Genomic DNA, 24,927 nt, shown 5'->3' on the forward strand with positions numbered 1-24,927 from the left:
ACGCGTGCTACACACATACACACACACCCCCCACTTTTAAGATATTCAAATTGTTCGACACATCCAGTGTTTCTATATGGTTGCCATTCGTAGATATACGTCAATATATATAAATCTATGTCCTATACCCATCTATGTCTATCTAACCCATTGGAGACATGTCATGCTACTCGATGAGGCAAAACGATTTCTTGCAAGTTTACTCAATGAGTTAAAAAATGCATTGTAGGTTTTCCTTTAATTTCAAGAAACAACATTTTACATTTCACTATGAAGCTCAATATCTAAATTCTCTTTAGGAAATTTTGAATAAGACCTCAGTTAAGCCTAAGCATTTCTTTTAGTCAAAAAAAAGGTTTTATGGATGTTTAAAAAGAAAAGTTAAAAAAGGAAATATACATGTGTGTTGTACAATCAAGGCCACATATGCAAATATAGACATGTCTATATTTACTTATATTCTTTTATTAGGGAAGCATATGTGGATCAAAGGGGAGAGCGAGCTTAAGTTTGAGTGTTGGTGTGTGTATATGTGCATGTCTCCTAAGTTTGGATGTTTGTGTGTGCATGTGTGTCTGTGTGTGTGAGGAGAATACTTTCAACAGAGAATTTGTTTGTGTATGAGCGTGAGAGGGCCTATAATAAGGATCTGTGCATGTATTTCTATGCAGGTGTACATGAGAAAGTGCAAGGGGGAGGAGGGTTCAAGCCCATGTTTGAGTGTCTGTGTGTATATGCATCTCAAGAAGTCACTCAAGGGAGAGAGAAATATTATATGTGCACTAAGAGAGAGTGTGTTTGTGATAAGCACAGAGAGAGAGAGAGAGAGAGAGAGAGAGAAAGAGAGGGAGAGACACTCTAAATGTGAGAGGTTCTCAAGATAAAATATTCATGCATATATGTATCTACCATAAAGAGAGAGAAAGAGAGAGAGAGAGAGGTTTTAGTGCCTCCCTTGTGTGTGTATGTGTGTGCGCGCGCATGTGTGCATGATGTAGACAGTCAAAGGAGGAGAGAGAGAGAGAGAGAGAGGAGAGGTTTTAGTGCCTCCCCTGTGTGTGTATGTGTGTGCGCGCGCATGTGTGCACAATGTAGATAGTCAAAGGAGGAGAGAGAGAGAGAGAGAGAGAGAGAGAGAGAGAGAGTGGGGGGGGTGAGAGAAGAGTGGGAAGGGGGGGGTGAATGCTTCGCCCCTTAATCAATATCACAGGTTCTTATAATCAAGCCCCAAAAGATAAGAATTTAAGACTCTATGATAGGTTAGGGGGCCACCTTCACCAGATGTCATGTTATGAATGAGATTTTAGGTTGTATTTGTAAATCTCAATATTTTATTGACTTTTTGAGCATTGAAATTGGATCTCCACACTAATCATCCCCATGAGTACATTAGGTTTTACTTCATTGGTTGGTTGAGGCTATGATCTTAGTGGGAAATCCATACATGCATGCCTAACTCCACACTCTCTGCACACAGGTTGAAATGTAATGGGGCTTACCCTTATGTGGGTATTCTGCAATGTGGTGGCTTTCCCCACAACCAAAACACTTGATGGGTGTTCGATATGTGGTTGGCCTTACTTGATTTGCATATACAGGAATGAGTCCTTATGTACTTCCATGTAGTACATTGGGTACTCATGTTCATACTCATATTGTGGTTCTAGATCTTCAAGTTGGAGTTGTTGCACTGGAACTACTGGAGCAAGATTGGTGGCTCGAGGATACTACGGAGGATTAGGATTTCTCCATAGTTGAGGGACTTGTGTCCTCACTGGAATGGGATTGAGGCGTGGCACTTGTGCATTGGGTGCCATTGTTGGCTTCCTATATACTGGGATCCGGCACCTGTTGGTACTGTTGCAGTTGGGGTTGTGCAATCCTCATATTGTAAAAGTAGCTGTTTACCTCATGGCCCCCAACATTGCAATGACATGAGATACATACATATACATACATACAAGAATATATAGATATAAATAAATAAATAATATATATACATATATGTATGTATGCATGCATGCACACACACACAGACACACACAAACACACATATGTGTGTGTGCATACATACATACATACATACATATATACAAATATATATATATATGTGTGTGTGTGTGTGTGTGTGTGTGTGTGTGTGTGTGTGTGTATGCATACATACATACATACATACATACATACATACATACATACATACATATATATATATATATATATATATATATATATATACATACATACATACATATGTATATGTATATGTATATGCATACATATATGTATACGTATATGTATATGTATATGAATACGTATATGTGTATGTATATGTATATGAATATGTGTATGTATATGTATATATACATACATACATACATATCTCTCTTGAGCGATCTACAAATTCTTAAGAATAGCTGAGCAGATGATGGGTTGAACCTTTTGCAAATACTCAAACCACTAAAATGCGTCTTTGTATTGGCCCAATATGTTGAGCTGTGGAACTTTTGGAGGTAAATTGGGTCTCGTCCATACAATGCACAGAATGGGCATATTCTTGTCGAACTCTATATTGATGTTTTGTATGCATGTAGGACATACAAGAGGATTTCATCCCAATGCTGGTGTAGGGGGTCGATAACATCCTTTTGATCTTTTTGTTGAGTCATGCTGTGAGTCTGTTGGTTTGTGGGTGGTACATGCTTGTAAAAGTTACCTTTACGCGGAGTGCTTTTGTGATGATTTGCATCACTTTTGACTTCAATTTTGCGCCTTGGTCCAAAAGGATGGTGTCGGGATATCCATGTCATGGAATGATCCCGTTCAAGAGGAAATCTGTAAAAGTTAGCTTTGTGTGGAGTGCTTTTGTGATGATTTGCATCACTTTTGTCTTCAATTTTGCACCTTGGTCTAAGAGGATGGTGTGAGGATAACCGTGGCATGGAATGATCTCGTTCAAGAGGAAATCTTCATTGAAATTTGCTGCCACACCTAGCAAGGCTTTAGCTTACACCGATGAGTGAGATATTATGTAAACACTATAATGTATTTGTTGCCACTTGTGGATTCTAGAAATACATATCTCTCTTGAGTGATCTACAAATTCTTACGAATAGCTGAGGAGATGATGGGGTTGAACCTTTTGCTAATGGTCAAACAACTGGATTGCGCCTTTGTATTAGGTTGATATGTTGAGCTGTGGAACTTTTGGTGGGAAAATTGGGTCTCATCCATACAATGCACAGTACAAACCTATTCTTGTCGAGCTATGTACTGACGTTTTGTATGCATGCATAACATATGGGAGGATTTCATCCCAATGCTGGTGTAGGGGATCGATGAACATCGGCAACATCCTTTGATCTTTTAATCTATAACAAATAAATACACATCACAAAGTACATCTTATTAAAAATTTTGGTTGATAAATTATCAAGTATTTTAAAATTACCTCTTTCGTTTAAGAGATTTCATTTTAAGAATCAATTATTTTTTAATTTTAGATTTTTTAAAATTATCCCCAAAGCAAAAATGTATATAAAACTATTATGTTTTTAAATGGATAGGTTAAACTTTACCTCAATTTCAAAATTTAGTTTAAATCTGGTACTATTTTAAGGGAATCATAAAAGTTGGTAACACGCAATAGCTCTCACTTAATACACAATAGTGTTGGGGTAGTATGCAAATTTGTTTGTGTTCAAGTTTAGAAGGAATAAGAGCCCAAGTACTCCCACAAACAAAATATCATGAATGTGAGTGAAGAGATACATACATATACATACATACATACATACATACATACATACAAGAATATATAGATATAGATATACATAAATAAATAATATAGATACATATATGTATGTATGTATGCATGCATGCATGTATGTATGTATGCATGCATCCATGCACATGCACACAGACACACACACACACGTGTGTGTGTATACATACATACATACATACATACATACACACACACACACACACACACACACACACACACACACACTCACACACATATATGTATATGTATATGTATATGGGTTAAACCTTTTGCAAATGGCCAAACCACTAGATTGCGTCTTTGTATTGGCCCGATATGTTGAGTTGTGGAACTTCTGGAAGAAAATTGGGTCTCGTCCATACAATGCACACAGCAGACATATTCTTGTCAAACTTCGTATTGATGTTTTGTATGTATGTAGGACAAATGGGAGGATTTCATCCAATGCTGGTGTAGGGGGTTGATAACATCCTTTTGATCTTTTTGTTGAGTGATCTTTGATGATGTGGCACTCGTCGCCCTTGCTGATGTCACCCTATGTAATTGCCATGTGTCATGGTCTATTGACTACCATGTGTTAGTCTACTAGTTGCCATGTCACTCCAATTGTCTACCACGTGTCAGTTTGCTATTTGTTGCCATGTGTCACTCTCGCCAACTGCCACGTGTTGGTTGCATCCTTCTGATGTGGCATTGTTCAAGGCTTTGAGGGATTTGAATGCTTGACCTGTCTTTTAGCAAAAAGGATTCGTTACCACTAAGCTAATTACTTTTCATATAGTAACTTGAAAAAATAGAAATATATTGTTATTTAGGGGAAGTTTAGAAGGGCTATAACTTTTAACTGAGGTGGAATTTGAACATGCTATAAAAAGGCAAAGTGTTCAGCTTTCAGAGCTCTACAGATCCAGATTGTCAAAACTAGGAAGTGGGTTAGTGTTGCATGATCATTGTGATGACGGTCAATGGCACATCCCATGGGCTTCAACAACTCGTATCTTGTGAAGCATTCCTCGGTTTCTGGTGTTGTAAAAAGGAAAAGTGCTCAATTTTCTGAGCTCTACAAACCTATTTAGTTAGAACATGAAATTGGGTTGATGGTGTAGTACATTTTGAGGATGGTTAAAGTTTGAAGTACTTCATGAAGCAAGATTTAGGACGTCCCCAATAGAGACGAACCAACCGCATGTGAGTCATATATTGTAATTATTGTGGGGCATGTGGCCACTGCGAAACAAAGTATCCCAACTACATCATTGAGGTCCTTTGGCTTAAGGCCATCATTCAGAAAGTACTCCATCAACTTGCCCAAAAGAAGAAGAAGTTGCAATGCCAGACCGCATGCCGCTAGCAGAAATCTCTTGGAGATTGCAAGAGCTAGAGGAAGTTGAAGGTGATGTGCAGGATTTGCATCTTCTTGCCTTGGTAATGGCTCTCCTCTTTGCTTTGATGAACAATTTGATGCAACATTGTGTACCCCGGCAATAAGCATCCTTGTATAAATTTTTCTTTCCCTTTGGTTTCAATCTCTCTCTTTTCAAGCTATGGCAGATATTCCTATGTTTTGTGTTCAAATGGATGAGAATCCAAAAGAACACCTGGTCTCTTTCAAACGTCAATGTGTGTCTTTGAACTTCCTTATGGAGGATCAATGGTTGTTGGTGCTTCCTACCTTCTTAGATGGTTTTGCAAAGGTGTGGTATGAAAAGTAGACTGATGTAGTTCGACAAAGCTGACCACGTTTGACTGCAGCACTGGTCGAGTATTTTAGCAAGAGTGAGGAGCCTGAGAATGTTCATATGTTGATAGCAAGGTTGAGGCAAGAAGAAGGAGAGACAGCATGTCGATATGTGGATTGAGCGGTCGGGCTCTTGGATTGCCTAGTTGCTATGCAACCAGATAACGAGGGGTTCATTGCTAGAATGACTCACATTGTCTTGAGCCATATGGTGATTGGTGCAATGGATGCGTTCCGTCTGAAGTTAAAATGGAAGATTCTAACAACCATGGAGCATGCAAAGGTAATTGCAGTAAAGTTTGACAGAATGTCCAATGATTGAGTCATCATTCCCTCTTTCTTAAATGTCAAGGTGGTTCATGGTGGTTCTACCTTGATAAAACCTCTTCCGTCCCTGTCTCCTCCTCCTCCTCCACAATAATCCTTGTTGGTTTTTCACAAGTGCAATCAAAAGAAGCACTACCACCCGGAGTATCCAAACATTCCTGAAGTTCATCTCATAGAGACTTCTACTACAATGATCAAGGGGTCTAATCATGATGAGACTGAATATGGCAATGGTTGTGAATCACCTCTCCCTGAAAGTTGTAATGGGTCTATCAATAATGATGATGAGCAACATACTGCATTCACCCCTTCAGGTGTTCTTTCTCCTTCCTCATATATTTCTTATGACAAAGAGTTCGAAGGTCTTGATGGATTGTTTGATGAAGAAAGCATCGATGAGCTTGAAGTCTTGGTTACGGGCATTGATGCCAATGAAATCCCTGTCCCTCCTTCTCCACTTGATGTCATGAGTCCTCTAGAACCTAATGAGGTGGTGTGTGATGATAGCTTTCCAAATATGTTTGAATGTTCTTAGAAGATGCTATGATGAACATTGAAGAAGAATGTAACCAGTTATGGGCTAAGCTAGTTGATGGATGAAGTCATTGTTCTAGATAAAGTATTGTGCACTGACCATGATGTTGAGGTCGAGAAGTTGATCAATGTGATTCCTGTTGAGGATGTTTTGAAGGTATCCCTTGATGATTCCACAAGGTGTGATCCCATGATTGATTTGGAGATTAGCTTGCAACAATTCTTACAGGAGTCAATGTGGGATGATGTTTTCAAGGAAATGACACATTCCCCTACATACGGGAGGGAGGATGATTTGGAGGTCTTTTCCTCTCTAACTGGGGGGAATGACCAACTTTTGTACCTTTTGATGCAGCATTCGGGTTTTGTGGCCCTTTTGAGTAGTAAACGATTTGTAATGGATCAAGTGTGTGTAGATATGGCATCGACATCGTGCATTGTTTTTAATCGAGGCAAGAACCTAGACTGTTGGGTCTGTTGAACACATGGAAAGAAGGTGTTCAAAAAGCAACATCTCAAACTCTTCTTTGTGCTTGGTTGTCCCAGGCATGAATGTAAATAAAATAAGTGGAAGTATTTTGTGTACATGTGGCATTTGTCATATGAAATATTGAGTAGCCAAGGCCCCATGGTTGAGGTGGCAAGAGAGTCCATGTGCCACCCTTCCATGTAGGAGGCATCTTGGAAAATGATGCCATATAGTCCATATTACTAGCCATATTTTATGTGTATATTGGCTGAGGTGGCAAGGCACCCCCATGTGCCATGCCACCACCTAAGTAACATTAAATGCGGCATGGGACAAAGCCAATGGGTACTAGAATATAAAATGTGTGAGAGGTAGAGGTGGCAAAGAATCTTTGACCAACCCCTCCATGTAGAATGGACCCATGTGGGGGGGGGGGGGGCTTGTAGATAGTCCAAGGGATATTAGTAAAATAAAGGAAAAGTAGGATGAGGTGGCAAGCCTCTTTGTGCCAGCCCTCCACTTGTCCTCCTAGATGCTTGAACATATTATAAAATTGAGAAGGGACCAAGGGGGTATCTTAGACTTGGGATATGGGGTTTGATTTATGTGGAAAAATTAGGCAAAGGGCTGTCGCACACAATTGAGAGTGCGTACCCACCTAGCCCACATGAGAGATTCCTCCACACACACCATGCATGTGGGGGGAGAGCCCCCTCCTCTTGGTTATAAAAACAGGGGGCTACTGCTTGATGCAACACGCTCATTCTTATATAGCCACCATGCTCTAGCCTCTAATATATATCTCCATATTTTCCATGAGTCTCTCCCTTTGTTGTCTATACTATCATGCCTCCTCCTCCTCCTCCTCCTCTTTTCTCCACACTCACCTCCTATTGATGTTCATACCCTTCCCATTCTCTCTCCTCCTTCTCCTTCTTATTTTTCCTCTACTCATGTTGCCACTCCCACATCCTCTTCTCCTCTTTCCATTTTAGTCCTCCCATGTCGCTGTTTCATCCTCTTCTTCTCTCCCTCTCCCAGTTGTGGGCGTTGAAGGCCTTTGACGAGTGTTGATTGATGGAGCTCAAAATCCCACAACAACAACACACACACACACACACACACACACACACACACACACAGACGTGGTTGAAGTAGCACTGCCTGTTTAGCAGTGCTATAGTGGATGATTGGAACTCTTTTATCATGTAATTTTTATGGTAGGTAGCCTAGGGAAATGTTTGGGTTCTCTCACACCTCCTTGATCCACGTGTCATTGATATAGGCCCTTGATTTAGTTTGATCTTTGGTTTGACTTTAAGGCTTGATTTGGATTTGCTTTAAAAGCTAAGTTTTTCACTAAAGCATGAAAAGCATATACGTGCTTTTCAAATGAAAACTATATAAACACTTGAAGCTTCATTGCAAGAGGCATAAGTAAAGAGTGACTCAATTTCCATCTTTGGGCTTACAAGTGCAGACATCTATTTGCAGCATCTTGGAGTGTCTTTAATCGAACTATTTTTTTTGGCTGTTTTGTTGAGAATTAAATAATGATTCTTATTTTGGATGTTTCATAGAGAATTATGCTGTGTATTCATTATAGAGGTTGGTAGTCGCCATATTTGAGAAGTTTGTAGAGCTTGCTTATAAGAGTTTTTGGATTCAAGGAAACAAATAAATATTCAATTGCTGTGTTCATTTCTCTCTCCCTTCCTACAATGATCAAATCTACAGTGATGTTCATCATTTTCCCTGTACCATAATTATTTCCCCCTATGCTAGAGTGATGCAATCCGAAGCTAAGCTTGTCGTTCTCCCTATACCGTGTTCCTCGCTATCATAGGGGCTTCCTTAGTTAGTGGTGTTGTGTAGGGGTGTTGTATTTGGTCGCTTGGTTCCTCTAGCTCTGGGCTCTAGATTCGTTTGACCTTGAGAGTAACCAAAGATGAGGTCCTCTAATACAAGCTCAGATCTCCTCAAGAAATAGACTTGGGGTATTTAAGATTATGGCTTTGGAGCTTCGAAGGCTCAGGGATTTGGTGGAGTGCCGCTCTGCTTCTAATAATTCATCGGGAGCATCCAAAATTGTCCCTAGTCCTTGCTCTACTGGTGGGACAGATTATACAGCTCCACAGTATGTTGGAGTCATGTAGAGAGCTTCTAGATTGTGTTCCCAGGCGACGAGCTTCAAGGTAGAGAGGCATCAACAATCGATTGGGAGGTGGATTCGCACTGACATTACAATCCATCCATATAAAAATAATACCAGTTCCTATAAGGGATAGGCTTAACGTGATTGCATAATATATTGCATCAAATATATTGCATTAGGCATCTTCTCATCCCTTTAATCTAAATATTTTGCTGTCCGCCAGCTTCTCATTGTCTTGCATCAGGTGTAGACCATAAAGAAAAGAAACAATGATAAAGACTATGATCAAGATATTGACCCGCTGTTAAGATCGGTAACTCTTTCTACATACTTACCAACATGACATCTTCAAGAGGAGATTGTAAAGGCATGTTACAAATACCAAGATGATCTCATTTCTGATTGACCCGATGGGTCACAAAACATTTTTGTTTGACATAGAATTGAGAGATGCAGAGCTACCTCCATCCAGTTGTTAGCGTGCACCACCTCTTTAGCACTCCATTTCTCATGGACATTTACCAAATTGAATCAATCCAACAGTGAAAATTTTGTAGCCAAAGATTAAATGAAGGTTTCTTTTGGCTACGGCAGGCTGTCATGATTTCAGGTAGTACATACAAACTATTTTTCTTCCACAAAAGTCATAGAGGGCAGAGTGTTGGGAAACCTCTTTAGTGATTATCTAAATGCTTTCGAATTTGTTCACGAGCCTAGTCTTGTTGTCTAAAGTGGTACAATTGCATAGGAGTCCATTCGTTTCACGAGACTTACAACAGGAAGACTATATGGACCATCAAATTCATCGAAGAATATCTCACGAATCATGAGGATTACACTTGCGGGTGCGACTGTCCATGATATATATGGCAGCACAATTTCAGCGTGAAAGGAGTATTTTTGTAAGGCAAGTAGCTATGAAATAATTATAAATACAAAATGCCTATTGTGAAAGGCTAATGGCCTACATGTTACCCATTTATTCTTTATACTAATGTTGATGCTTATGACATGGTCTAGTATCAATTATCTTGTGGCCTATAGTTTAAACACTTGGGATATCATAGAGCATTCTTGGTTTAAAAAATTTGTAAGTATTTCATTGAAAGTAAAGAAAAAAAGAGAATAGATGCATGCTCTCAAACATAACGTTTTTGCACACGGTATCAACTTTGTATCTTGGAGTATTTTCGTAAGTTTTTGCTCATATGTTATATTGATCGACCATGTTTTCAACATTATAATATTTTCGTATTTGTTATGTTTACGACAAGCAGCCTAGGGAGAAGTTTTCATTTTTTGAGCTCTTGTTCAACCATGTGTCACAATGAGAGACGTTGATTTCATATAGATCTAAGGGTGTGAATTTGGCTTTCTTTTGTCTAGACTCTACTGAACGATCTGAGAATGTTGGAATCATCTCGCTCAAGGACACATGCAGAGCCTCTTAGCCTCACATTAGCAAGTTTTTGGGATATTGTCTCTAAGATCAAAGAAATTGCCAAAAGATGATGAGAAATTGAATTGCGCAGCTCATAGTGATTTTACCGGCATTCGACTACGATTACAACTATTGGCATTCAGGTAATATGCTAGTTTCTTATCCGTTCACGAGACTTATCCTCGATGCTAATATTCTCAACGTTTATATTCTCAGCATTATCTCGGCACCCAGGGAAGGGACCGTTCCCTTGGATTAAAACTCTTTGGGGAAGGAAGCGCGCTGCCTCCCCACCCACACTATGTGTTTATAATAATTCTATATTATATATTATCATATAAATATTTTCAATTACTCGTCCATTCAAAATTTTTTGTTTTCAATTTGAATTCTTACAACATTCCTCTCTTTTAATACATGTTATCGATGTAAGGGAGCAAGGAAATCCAAGATGGATGCAAGATCGAAGGATGGCGACACCTTTATTCATACGGTTATACTCCATGTAACAATATTGTACAGACTTCAATGAGGATCAGTTATTGTATCACTTTATTCATGTATTTAAAGTTGGACTTCAGCTTCCAAAATATGGACATCATGAAAATCAATAATAAATCACCACCCCTGACATTTGCAAGGAGGATCGGGCCCTAAAGGGTCTCATGTCCATATTTTTACTCGTTCGTTGTTTTCCTTTAAAATTTTGAAAAAATGCTAGGATTGAGGTTCAATTTCGACTTAGTAGTTACGTCTTCCATGAGGCCAGCTGCAACTGAAAAGCTACTTGAGGATTCGGTATAGGGAAGTCCCTTCACTACAAGGGAGAGGAATGTGCACACCACAATTTAGTGCAAACATTTGCGAAGGAGCGAAACTAAACCCAAGTTCATAGCGGCATGATGACGTGGAGAACGAAAAAAGCAAACAAGATGAATATCATTCATAAGGCTTGCCCGAGATCGAAAAAGAAGACGAATTGAATGTGCAGCATGGAAAAGGGGGAAGAAAGCTGAGAGAGAGAGAGAGAGAGAGAGAGGATTTGAAGGGAAGAAATTAGGAATGAGAGAGGGAGAAAGAGAGAGAGAGGATTTAAAGGGTTGGTGTGGCTCCACGCGGCGAGAATCCCACAAAAACATGAGCTTTGTGAAATGCCCAAGAAATTGACACGTGGGAAGCGTGCACTAAAGGGGCATGTCAGTGATGACGAGGTTGGAGTGTCTTGCAACAACAGTCTTGCACATGCATCATACATGCGTTGAAGTTGTCGTCCACAAGTCTACCTCCTTGATTGATATCTTCCATTCGACTACAGCTCGCCATTCCCTCCACCTCTTCCTCTTCTCACCTCCTCCCTATCGGCTATGCAGCCCCACGACCCGCCCCCTGCTAGTAAGAAGGTCAGTCCCCTCTTCCCTATTCGCCCACCTGCAATGGCTTTCCTCTGAATCAAGTTTGCTTTGCATGCAACAATCCATTACGCATAGTTGGAAAGTGGTAGTCGACTGAGTCTCTTGAGTCCTTGCATGCACCACTGAGCTCGAGAACTTATGAAAGCATTTCCAACAGGGGATCTACGCAGCTTATTTCGTTTGCTGGCTTCTTGGAAATGGCTGTCTTTTCTCTTGGAACAGCCTGCTTACAATTGAGGATTATTACTCGGCCATCTTTCCGGTATAGTGAACATCTTGCATCACCTCTCGTCGTGACAACTTTCAGCATTCTTTCTATGTTTAATGTCTAAAATTTATTATGGTAGAATCGGTTATTGACCATTTGAATGTACGTAACAGCCTCGAGTCAGTTTCTCTTTGTACATTCGTATCCTTCTAGAATGCAACACAATCAAGAGTTTCCACAATTCAAAGATGAAGGTATAATCCAGGGGAAACGAAAGTCTTCGTGTACAAGGTCTATATACGGGTTGGCTTTCCATTGAGCCATAACGTTCATACATATTTTGCGATCACATCTCAAGTTATGATATTTACCTTTCCATTGAGTCATACCTTTCGATTGGGCCTTATGTCTGTCCCTCGGCCATAAATCATAATATGATGCAGTTAAGGTCAGTTTGTAATAGACCACCTCAAAACAAAGTCCCGCCGCAATCAGCTCTCGTCTACGCCCTCAAAAAGGCCCGTTGGGATAGAAATGACATATGAATATTTGTATATTTCTTGAACACATAGCCATGCGTGTGTCTTGGCTGATATTTATGACTCTTTATGGCTCAATATAGCTTAGGCTGGTTTTAAGCGTTTCTTAGGACACGTATCATTGTATGATACTTAAGGCTCTATGGTATAGACATCAAGACTTAGCAATGTAGTAGAAGTCTTCGAAAGAACGAAGGATCTATGAGACAGAAAGAAACATGATACAATGAGCTGAAAGGGTGGAGCCTCTAATTGGGCATCATCACCCACAATAAATACAACATATGGATGAGGAAAAATCCATAGCCAACAAGGGGGGCCCGGCGATGAATGAGGCTGTGATGATAGAAAACCTGTGATAGAGCACTAATAGTGATCCATGCATGTGACCCCGCTATCGTCTCCTAGCGTTGGCCCTACGTCTGACAAGAGCCACTGTAACGGCAGTGTCCCCGATCTAGTGAACCTAGTGAACATGGAGGGAAGATCCCCAAGCGTGATCTGTGCGTCGACCCACTGCCGATGCTATCGTGTCATTGGCTCTAGATCTATGTCTCGCCGACCACTTGTGATCTGCTGGTCCGTACAGTCTAGCTAGAAAAACTCTATGATCATGCTCTAGGTAGAGTCTGGCTGTGTGCCCTGATCCCACGTCTATATCTTGAGCAAGTGCTCTCTGTGTTTGACAATCTCATGGATGAAGGCAACGAGGCATCTCTGATTTGGGTAAGATAAGAAGCTGGAGAGGGGTCCCAAACCGTCTTTCAATAGATGAGGATAACAACCTTAAATCTCATACAGGGCACTTGAAAGCAAAATGCTCCTGCAACTCAATCTCATGGCAATCACACAGGGTGTAGATGCTGCTCTCCCGAGGTATGCCCTCATCTCGTCCTCTCTCAATGAGGAGTCGGTGCGATGAGACAAGGAACTGCTTGATTGATATACTCAACAAATGTGGGTGGTGGATTCGAGGTGGATCAATGAAGCTCCTCCGAAGTAAGTAAATGGTGGTCTCTGTAGAAGCTGAGCTTCACTAGAAGCTCGTTGGATGCCAACCAAGTCCTGAATGTGTAGCTGTAGGAGGTCCTCTCGAATGACCTGGTTGACCTCGTGATACATGAGCAGACCGAAGGAGCCTCAATGCTATACTATAATCGATCCTGTAAACTCACAAACCACTTGCATGTATGCGCATACCAACATCTCTAATCACCTTGAGCTGCTAAGGCCATGGAGGAAGATAGGGCCAGCCATTGTAGTCTATGTCATCCTGAGGTGCAAGAGGCATAGTTCTTGACTTGGTAAAGGTATGTGATGACCTGACATGCCAACATCAAGCTGCAATGGAGATGCACCAAACTCAGCCAGCACAATCTGATGTGGGACCGATGGCTTGCTTTGCAGATCATCCATGATGACATCAAGAAAACCTGGAGTTGCTTTACTGGAGCCCAATTAGCCTCTAATAAATTAGACCTCCAACAAGCGCTGCCATACATACTTGCTAGGTGGACTAAGGAATAAAAAAGAAGACTTGGTCTAGGGTGTTAAAGTTGTTTGCATCTCTGATGGATTCTGTGTGGGTGTGCTTGCCCTATTAAGGATAGGTTTGATTGAGTATTTACACCTATTTATGGCCTGTTTGGTAGGGCACTATGGCCAAGTTTGTAGGGCAAGAGGGCTAGGTGTGACCCTAGTGAGGTCAACTGATCAATAGGTTGGGTCAAGTGACCCAGCGTGGGTTGGTTGGCTGGCCTTGGGGTCGGCTATGTGACAAGTCTATAAGTGGCCATGCCTTCCCTCATTGTACGACATCTTCATAGCTTGTTTGATGCAATCTTCTTGATGAAGTCTAAGGTTCTCCATGACCAACTTTTGTTTATGGGAGCTGCTTCAACATCCCTTGAGTTAGTAGCATTGATTCTCACCAAGCTAAAATTGGCATACGATTCTCACCAAGCTTCCACTCCCGAGCATTACAGTGCCAAGTCACGTCGAACCAGTTGGATTTTGATAACCTATGCTCCTTGTTGCTTGAGGATGAGTCAGTGTTATTGTCCTAGGGCAAGTTGCAGGTCACTCTAGGTGGCGGTGAGGCCCTTACATCTCAGCACAAGGCCAAGAAAAATAGGGGCAGGTGCTACAATTGTGGCAAAGAGGACATTTGGTGAGGGACTGCAAGTCCAAGGGTAAGTCTCCGGACCAAGACTCGTCATCGGACTCTGACCAATTAGGTGGATCCAATGCAGTAGCGGTTGCCAAGGATCCCAAGGCGGTACCGCCTTTCTAATAGCAAGAAGTTTCCCCCCATGGGTCACAGCTAGAGAGGGCATGTGGGCAAGAGAGAGGGCTTCTTTTGGCCCTAACTAGTTGAAAGTCTAGCAGGCAAGGTAACAGTGTGGAGCTATGGGCCAAATGCGTTCGAGGTTCATTGCTTAGGAGTTTGAGTTTATTGTATGGGATTCCTGAATGTGATGAGTTCACCGTCAACATACAGGACGTGGTGTGTTCTACAACTCCAACGGGAAGTGCGACTACCTTGGGAAATCACAGTTGAGTATGACTCTTTCATGGTTCGAGGTGGCACTTCTTCAAGGATCCAAGCCATTTGGAGCTATCTCCTCGGACACTCTTGTATGTGCTATGCTAAAGCGCCCATGGTGGCATCTTCATCAGCTTGCTTCTTTACTCATTTACTCACTTTGAGCTGCAGAGAGGGTGTTAAAGTTGTGTGCATCTCACAGTGAGTGAGGGATTCCGTGCCCACCCTGTTCAGCATAGGTTTGACTGAGTATGTATGGGCTGTTTGGCATGGCATTATGGTTTGTAGGACAGGAGGGCCAACCCATTTTTGGGCTTGACCTAGATAGGTCAACCAATCAACAAGTCAGGTCAACCAACCTAGCCTGGGTCCATTGATTGACCCAGGGGTTGGGCATGTGGCAGCCCTTGGGTCAGCCACTGCCAGGCCTATAAATGGCCATGCCTTCCCTCATTGTAGGGCATCTTCTGGAGCTTGTTCTATTCCTCTATTGGTCTTGCCAAGCTTGACCTTCAAATCGTGACTCCCAAAAGGTATGCATCACATCCAAGTGTCTCTAAAGGCCCTCTACTAAGGATGCACATCATCTGCATATAAGAGGATCTGAATCAAAATACTAGCGAGAGAGCATCCACACCCCGATAGTGTCTCCATGAAACTCTCAAGCTCGTGCTGGTATGAACCCTCCCTGAAAGCCTCTCATAGAGTGCCATAACGGCCGAGATGATCTCGTTATCATAACCCAGATCCTGCAAGCGTCTGATAAGGCGAGCTCTCAGTATCTTATCAAAAGCTTTGCAGAAGTCCACAAAGCAACAATATAGCCTCTGTCTTTGTGTCGTGGCCACCTCAACGACACACCTGAGTGTGAGTATGTGACCTAGAGTCCCATGATTGTACTGAAATCCAGCCTGCCCCTTTGCCTTGAGACCCTGCATCTCTGCAAATCGGCCGACCTTTGTATCAAGCTCCGATGCATAAATCTTGGACATTGACATGCCCAATCATAATGGTCCTGTAGTTTTCTGGACTCATGGGGGTCCCTTGCCTTTTGAATGGGACTGATGGTGTTAATGGTCCATGTGTGAGGGGATGTCATAGTAGCTAGTCCGTGCTATGCGTGATGAAGTTTATGGTTTTCAACCTTATGAGTGACTATCATGAGATTGAAACTGCACTATGTTGTGTTTTAAGAGGATGAGCTTGGTAATGTTCCTAGATTGATCTAGGTACATGTGTGAGGGAAGCCTAAGCAAACTTGCTAAGATCGGGGCCAAATTATCTATTCCATATGCAATAAATTTAGTGCATAAGCCCTCATGATCTTTCATTCGGCCATTTTGAATCTTCAGGGCTCCGTGCTTGACACCACCAGCTGTGAAAAGAGTGCCGGAGGTAGGACAAGGCCAGTGTGAGAGATCCAGAGATGGATGGTGGGGGATGTCATCGCATATGTGTACCATGTTTGGGTGTCTGTGAGAGGGGATGAAAGCTTGCTTCTTCCTGTGGCGAAGAGTGTTTCTGCCTACCAGAGTCACAACTATCAACACGTCATCTAAAGGAACTTATATAATGAATACAGAAGCATTATGTGAAAATGAATTTTTTGAGTATTAAGTGAATGCATTTCGAATTGTGATAAGTAGTGATAACATGTTACTTGGAATCCATAGCGTTTGCTTCTTACTGCAATAGAATTTCTTGCCTCGCATGTCACTTTTTAATTTTGCTGTAAAATTCCTTTAGTGTAGCTTTTGTCCTATCCTGTAGTCATGAGTAGTTGAACCTCTACATGGGCCCATGGGTGTCCCGCCCGACTAGTGCCCCATTTGACGTTAGTTTTGTCGCTAGCATCCTCGGCTCCTCTCCGTGGAGGATGACATGATGCATCAAGATGCTGCAATGATGGTGCCCTGGATTGGGCGGGTGCTTGTAGGACCTTTGTCTAGTCTTTTGTTGACCTGGCGTACCTCAAAACCAAGGTTTCAATCTTGGCATCTCGCGGCAGTCAGCTCTTCCTATAAAAAAGTATGAGATCTACTTTTATCTAGGCTTGTGCTGATTTCGACCTGTTTCAAGGCTGGTCGACCTTTTTTTACTGTTTCCAGCTGGTTTTTGGCTCCAAAACTGGTTCGCCTCTCTCCTGTAGCTCATTTTCAGCGAGGTGACCTGTTTTGTGCACCTCTAGAGCTGTTCGGAAGCAGGGCAACCTGTTTTTTGTGGGTTTTTCCACTGATCTTCAGTTGTAGTAGCTGTTTGGATGGCTGGACACACATTTCAAGGTGTTGTTCAGGACTATTTTGCTGTTTTGAAGCTGTTCCATCACTCTCAGGATTATCTTGCAGTTTTGAAGCTGTTCCATCACTCTCAGGATTATCTTGGGGCTTTTGGAGATCTCTTCTTGCTGTTTTGAACCCATCTCAAGCGGTATTGTGCAAGGGTAGTCCATACTTTGTGCTTTTGGGTGCATTTTCAGTCCACTCAGTTACGGAAGTTGCTGTTTTTTTTGCAAAACACTAATAAAAATCAGCATTTTGGAGCTTCTATTGCATTGAGAACAATCTTCACCTTGCTGATAAGCTTTTTTGGTGGTTCATTATTTACTATTTTTGGCCCTGAATCCCGGATCATTGGTTGAACCATACAACCAAAAGCCACTACCACCTTTACTTCATCGCGCATCGGGCCGACTCCCATCTTCACCTTTCACGCGTTTACTTTCTTGAAAGGAATAGGGCTCTGTAATTGGCTATTGGTTCAAGATAGAAGTGTCTTTCAGTTGGGTTTATGCGTTGAGCCAAGTATTGGTTGGCTTTTGAGAAAGAATTCTGAGATTACAATACATATCTCAGCACAGGCTTTGTTAAGGATTTCTTTGTCTCTTTTTGTTTACTCAAATGGCACGACAAAATTCGAATTCTGTTTTTCGGTTGCTTGCCCAAGAGTATCGTTAGATGGCACCAACTATCCTCTTTGGGGTTTTTTGATTTGCAATCTGTTGGTTACCAAGGGCGATTGGGATTATGTTACAAGTGATGAGGCCCGTCTGGGCTCTATATCGCCAAGTTGTCCTCCACAGCATCATGGTGGTCGTGGTACAGGTCGTGGGCAACAAGCTGCCATTACTCCTGAGCGAAGGAGGTGGGATACAGGTAATGCTTAAGCCTTGTCTTTTATTTCAGTGAATATCAAGAGGTTTATTGTCCCTCATCTCAGGTTTTGTTGGACTGCTAAATATGCTTTGGATATTTTGAAACATATGTGTCAAACTTGTAATGAGGCGAGAGTCTGATATGTGCACAGAGTGCTACGTAGGAACATGTCACTAGGATTCAAGATTTGCAAGAGCAACTCTTGAACATTGATGAGATCATTCCAGACTCAGAGGTTGTTACCATTACTTTGAACTCCTTGCCACAATCTTATCTTTCTTTGCATGTGTCTCTCAACCTTTTGGTCGCAAGGGAATCAAAATCGCCTCACTTTTCAAGAGTTGGTAGCACTCTTGTTGTTGCAGGAGGAGTAGACGTGAAAGAATATGGCTTTTTTAGCGAAGGATAAGGGCAAAAAATAAGTTCAGCGAAGTCATGCTTCTAGCAGTGGTTCTGGACATGCACATGCAAGTGGGAAAGATAGAAAGGATGCTTCAAAGCCTTTTAAGAAAGGCAAATGCCATTTATGCAATAATCCAAGAGGCTTGCAAAAGAGAAAAAGAAAGAGTTTGGTATGGCAGTTTTAGGCTCAGCTCATCATGCAGGTTCGGATGATACTTCTGCTCATTTTGTTGGGCATGATTGGGCCTTCTTTACTTGCAGCAATGATGTTTCTTGGGAGTCATGCATTTTCAGCGTTATGAGCCAGCTCAGACAGGGTACTTTGATAGCAGTCCTTCCCGCCATATCACCTCACATAAATCTTTCTTTGAAAAGTTATCCAAATGCACTGGTTGGCAAGTCAGTTTCTTGTGCCAACGTTTCTTCTTATCCAGTTAAAGGGATTGGAGAACTTTCACTCACAGTCATGGAGCACGTGGGCTCAAAGATCTAGAAGTGCTTGACATTTAGTAGGAAAACCTTTTGGTATTGTATCCTGTCCTACTTTGTGGAAATATAAAGAGTTGCTTCTATATTTGTTTCTGAGCATTGTCTGTTTACTGGCTTGCACATCTTTACACATTAAGTTAAGAAGTCTGTGATTCCACACCCTACACCATACTGTGTGAGCTCCTGGGCAATACTATCAGTCTTCCATTGTGTGTACCCTCTGTTGGGTCATTTCTAACAAGAGGGGGTCGACTACGAGATGTGCAGTAGGGCTGCGTGCCAGCCTTGTATATAGGGCAAGGGGGTCGGCTATAGGCCCCCTTGCAAGTTGGCTAGAGGGCAGATCCCCTTATGTAGAGCAGAAAGGGGGCGTCCCTTAGGGTTGTGGGTGTGCCCACAGAGCAAGCTGGTCAGCCCTGCTTCATGCTGAACGACTAGGGGGTTGGGGCTATATATAGGCCCCCCCACTTGTGTTTGTGGCATCTCATTGTGGAGCAACGTTGAGCATCTATAGAAGAGGTTTTCCCCCAGTAGTTGGTGGGGTTTTGGCCTGAGATCACTTACTGTTCTCTCCGTTTTTCCCTCTCCCTCTTAGTGTGGTGTGTGTGTGAGGCGTGCTCTCTCTCTCTCTTTCTGTTCATTTCCGCTGCACTTCTCACAGTTTCTCGTGTCAAGTGATTAAGGCAAAGTGGTTGAAGCCACTTGGCCTTTTGCAGCCCTTAGAGAGATGGCAGAGCATTTCCGTGGACATCTGGTAAGAAATGACGTGGATATGGTTCTATCCTTGTGATGGTTGACCGTCTTAGCAAGATGGCTCACTTCATTCCACCTAGGAAGTCTACTAGTGTTCAGCAAGTAGCCAATTTATTTATTAATCGTATATTTCGTTTGCATGGGTTACCAAGATCCATTGTGTCAGACAAGGATACTAGATTTACCATGCATTTTTGGATTGAAGTATTTGAAGCATGAAGGACTCAGTTGGGATTGAGTTGTGGAGATCCACCTGAAAGGAATGGCTAGATAGAGAGAGTCAACCATACTCTAGAAGAGATGCTGAGAGCATATGTATAATTGAGGCACCATACATCGAACAAGTTTTTGCCATTGTTGGAGTTGATAGAAAACATTCTTCCATAGGAATGAGTCCGTTTGAGTTGAATCATGGCTATAGACCAACGAATCTAACTATGGTTAGAATATCTCATAAAGTTTCTTTTCAGATGAGGGAGATGCTAGCACTTGTGAGAGCAAACATCCGCCAAGTTATGAATAGAGCTAAAATGAGTGTGGGTGAAAATAGATCTTTCAGAGAGTTTAAGAAAGGAGAAAAAGTTTTCCTAGAGTTCCCTCACACTCCAAGTCTTGGATTGCTGGGTAGTGTGCTCAGTTATCACCCCGCATTGTGGGCCATGGTTAACTCTAAAAAGAATAGGCAAGGTAGCCTATAGATGGAATTGCCACGAGGTTGTAAGGTGCACCCCGTGTTTCATGTTTCTCATTTGAAACAGTTTTTGCAACATGTGACTCAGTAATCGAGGGTGTTTTGTTTCAGGAGATAGAGGATAATGCAAGGTGTAAACCAAGGTGATTCTTGGACCGAGGAACAATGCAAGTATGCAATCATCGCCCAGATTTCATCATCGAGGATACTGATGCCTAAAGAGGGAAGGATGTTATGCTCAAGCTGAGATAACATGATCTTGAAAGGGTCAATCGGTATTTTCCCCTTTAGAGAACCAACAAGTGTAAATAATCTATATTGCAGTTCACGTATCATGGTTAAAGGGGTTTAACGTCATGGTCGTCGGTGATGGTGATTTGCATGACTCGGTGAGTCTAAAGGCAAAAGGCCTTAGGTATTCCTATTCACGAATTGCGCTTAGGGAAAAGGGTTTTAAAGAATCCCTAAGGGGAGCCTTACTTAATGAACATGTGGCATTCTGGACTTATCTAGGGAGAATGGGGGCTTTGCAAGTAATACACGTAACTGAAATGCATGATTAGTCGAAAACGCGAGTTTGCACTGCAGTAGGAAGGTGGGAGGAGATTGCTTTTGCAGTCACCCATGATGTCCCAAGAAGTCAGAGAGTCAGTTTTGTTTATGTCACAACATTACATACTATGTCCATAGCCATCGAATTTCTGACAACATATGTGCAAATCAATCTATGGTCCTGTTGAATTCTGGATGTATGCTAACAATTTTCTATAGAAACATTTGTTCCATATTTTGCATTCCTATGTCAAAGTCTGTGATATGCTATGGAAAATTTGCATCCGTTTAACTGTTGTTCTGTGCCAAATGTGTCTTGTCAGGCCTAGCTTATACTCTAATCCAGAAGGTGATGTAAATTATTGACTTCTTCAGTCTGGTTTCCTGCAGCATTTTCACCCGACAAGGGTGTTGACACTGGTATATCAGCCTTTTGCTTTGTTCACACTTTCTATACTGGCGTACAATGAAGCTCGAATCAACACTCGATTGCGTATTATATTTGGATATTCTCTTTTTTTTTTCAGTTCTCTATATGTTCCTGTTGTAAGTATGTCCAACTTACTCCTATTTTAATGATATTGCTCTTGTTTTAATCTTCGTACTTACAGTTTGATGGATTCCTTTCGAATGGTGTCCACTGTCAAATGCAGTTATTTTATCTACATGTCAGGTTCAAAAATAATTTCAGAAGTGTTCTGTTAATTTTCTTGTGCACAGTTGGACTTAGCAACTTCTGGACATGGTGGTGTTGGAACATTTGTTGGGATCTGTCTTGCGAGTGCTCTATTTGGGATTGCAGATGCGCACGTTCAAGGGGGCATGACTGGAGACCTATCTTTCATGCAGCCTGAGTTTCTGCAGGTCATAACCATTAAGTTACCAACACTTGGAATGTTTCTTATTCTGTGAGTTTGTGCATCTCTGCTTGATATACCTCACTTGGAATAGTGCAGTCTTTCTCTGCAGGATTAGCTGCCTCAGGGACTGCCACATCCATTTTGCGCATGATCACGAAGGCATCTTTTGAGAATTCACAAGATGGGCTTCGAAAGGGGGCTTGTGAGCTTCTGCAACCCTTTCTTTTATACATGTTTGATTTCACATGCCCTGCTTGTGTCTTTTGCATATCATATTTTGTGCGCAACATGGTTTGAATCCATTGAGGGTGATGAAATAAATCGTGTGTCTTCTTGCTATGCTGACTGTACTGCAGGTATGTCTGAACAGGGAGCCCTAATACAATTTTATTTGGTTAATAAAAATTGACTTCTATTTTCCTTTTACTCATTCAGGGGCTAGATCTTCTTTGTGTCATGCTGGGTCTGAAAATCCAGGATCCCTGCTTGTAGATCCATTCGTCCTAGCAGTAGAGTCCCCAAGTACAATATATCTCCTATCACTGCTCATCTTCTGCCAAAAGAGGAAATAGAAAGCATATTATTTTTTATGCCTGGAACATAAAAGATGTCTAGAAGACACAAGTTAGTATCATCTAGCGACATAATAATCTTCTCCCTTCACAGGATAAGAAGAGTTATTGGCATAAGAGACAGTTTTGCCAACAGGAGCAGGTTGCAAATCAACAATTGGAAGTAATGTGCTTTGATGCACCATTGTCAAGATACCAAAGTGCATTTACAGTATTGCTCACACTCGTTGAACTATGCTTTAGATTGGGTTTATAGATCCATACAAGAAAAGACTACTCTTCAGCCACATTGTTTGCTGAAGCATTATCTTTGTCAATTAAAGCATTAATTTAAAAATAAAATCACGTCCTCATGACATACCCCCCTCTTGACACAAGGCAAACGTCCTTGATTGCCATCCAATGAGGAAGTACATGAACAAAGGAATTGATCAGATTCACATATGTTCGCATGCACCTTAAAACCAACATTGTATATATAATCCGTAGAGCCATGGACAACAAATAATACATCAATGCAAACACATCCAACTGACTGGTCATAGAGGTCCCACGGTAGATATACTCTTAGATCAGTACCTCGGGTGAAACATAGCGTGTTACCAAGCGACTTCTAGACATCTAGGCATGTCCATCACAAGGAGGCGGAGGTACTACTCCCTCTTGAGTATCAGGAAATACTCTGGACGTGCGCCCTGTTGAACCTGAATGAGCCTCAACCAAGGTCGACTCAAGCTGAAAAGGTTTGAAATAAAGCTGCAAAACCTAGGGTACATCTGCCAACTCTCCTTCCTCCAACCACTTTGCATGTGTTGAAGAATATTTCTTAAACTTCACCAAATAGTGACGTGATACTTTATCTCGAACTTTTCTTTCCTTATGCTGCAGCATCTGCTTAGGAATTAGGAGCTCATCCATTTCCTCAACCTCTGGCAGCTCCTTAACAGGCATGTCCTCTAGAATAGGACCATGGAATGGTTTCAAGAAACTCAAACGAAAGGCATTGTGAATTCTCTAACCATCCGGCAATTCTAAACTGTAGGCCACGTCATTGATCTTTTCAATGACGTTAGAAGGCCCATAATATCTTAAACTTAGCCTAGGGAATAACTTGTCTTTTCCTTTGCTGCTATTCAGCCTGCTCTTAGCAAAACGCAGCAATACATAATCACCCTCAATGAACTGCATATCCCTGCAGTGTTTATCCACAGCCCTTTTCTGCTTCTCTTGAGTTTTCTGAAGAGCAAACTTGACCTTTTATAGGCTTCATCCCAGTTTTCCACAAACTTATCTGCCTTAAAGATTTTGTCTTTGGTATGCAATATGGGTGGGACTTTCTTCCCCCCTTCAGCAATCTGAAACGGAGCCTTTCTTGTGGTGGTATGCACTGTATTGTTGTATGCAAACTCAACCAAAGGCAAATTCTGCTCCCACTTATTCTTATGGTCAGAGACATAGCATCTCAAAAGATCCAGCACTGTTGAATTTGCACCTCTTGATAGAGGTAAGGGGGTTTTTTCTCCTTCTCCCTCGGGTGCAGGGATTCTTCGCACTCCTATGCCAGTTCCCACCTATAGGAACTCTTTTGCAGTACTGGCAGATTTGGTAGAGTTTGAGACAGAGGACGAGTTTGTACCCTCTACCCTGGGGGAGCCAGTTATTGGGATTCCGTTGGACATGGTTTCCACCTTTGCTGGAGTGGGTTTTCTTCCACCAGTTTATTTCCCTCCACTTGACAGGAGGTGTAAAGACTAACTATCTCATTCATACTGCAAATCACGGGAGCAGCACCATGTCTTTCCTCCCAGCCAACCTTGCTGATGCTAACGAGCAGACAGAGAAATTCCGATCGCTAAAAACATACGTGAAATCCTTCTCCTCTCTCTCTAGCCTCAACAAGCCCCATCTCCCTAGATAGATCTAGATGCCACATGTCATCCATATAGGGCCTTCCTAATGCAACATTTCACCCCTCTCTTGGGATGCATTAAATCCTTTGCCCCTAGGCACAATCTTTGCATTAGGCCCTTGGCCTTAGATCTACCTAGTCTGGTGCTATCAGCCCTCACCTAGGACCTTGACATTAATTCCCTCCCGATCATTTACATGAAGCACAAACAAATATATTACAAAGATAGATCCTTTAAGGGAAATGTCGACTGATTCTTCCGAGGTCATGCTACCTCGGCTAGAGCGTAACATTCCTTCCCAGCGTCCTCGATGATAAAATCTGGGAACACTCTCCACAACTGATATACGGATTCCCAGGTAGTTTTGGATAGAGGCTGACCATGCCATGCAACC

The 24,927-nt window shown here is 41.9% G+C and overlaps 1 protein-coding gene across 1 annotated transcript in view; it reads left to right on the forward strand.

The window, feature by feature from the left end:
- Positions 1-11,710: 11,710 nt before the first annotated feature.
- LOC147898799 (equilibrative nucleotide transporter 3-like) overlaps positions 11,711-24,927 on the forward strand; it is a 36,352-nt gene continuing 23,135 nt past the window's right edge. Inside the window, exons 1-5 of the mRNA XM_087378888.1 lie at positions 11,711-11,848; positions 12,018-12,122; positions 21,582-21,737; positions 21,912-22,055; positions 22,148-22,253. Of these exons, the coding sequence (XP_087235014.1) occupies positions 11,813-11,848; positions 12,018-12,122; positions 21,582-21,737; positions 21,912-22,055; positions 22,148-22,253 (547 nt within the window). The 5' untranslated portion in view covers positions 11,711-11,812. The remainder of the gene's footprint in view (positions 11,849-12,017; positions 12,123-21,581; positions 21,738-21,911; positions 22,056-22,147; positions 22,254-24,927) is intronic.

This window comes from Dipteris shenzhenensis, chromosome 9 (genome assembly GCF_047967505.1).
Source record: "Dipteris shenzhenensis isolate YYH24624 ecotype China chromosome 9, Dip_SZ_1.0, whole genome shotgun sequence".
Classification (NCBI taxonomy): domain Eukaryota; kingdom Viridiplantae; phylum Streptophyta; class Polypodiopsida; order Gleicheniales; family Dipteridaceae; genus Dipteris; species Dipteris shenzhenensis.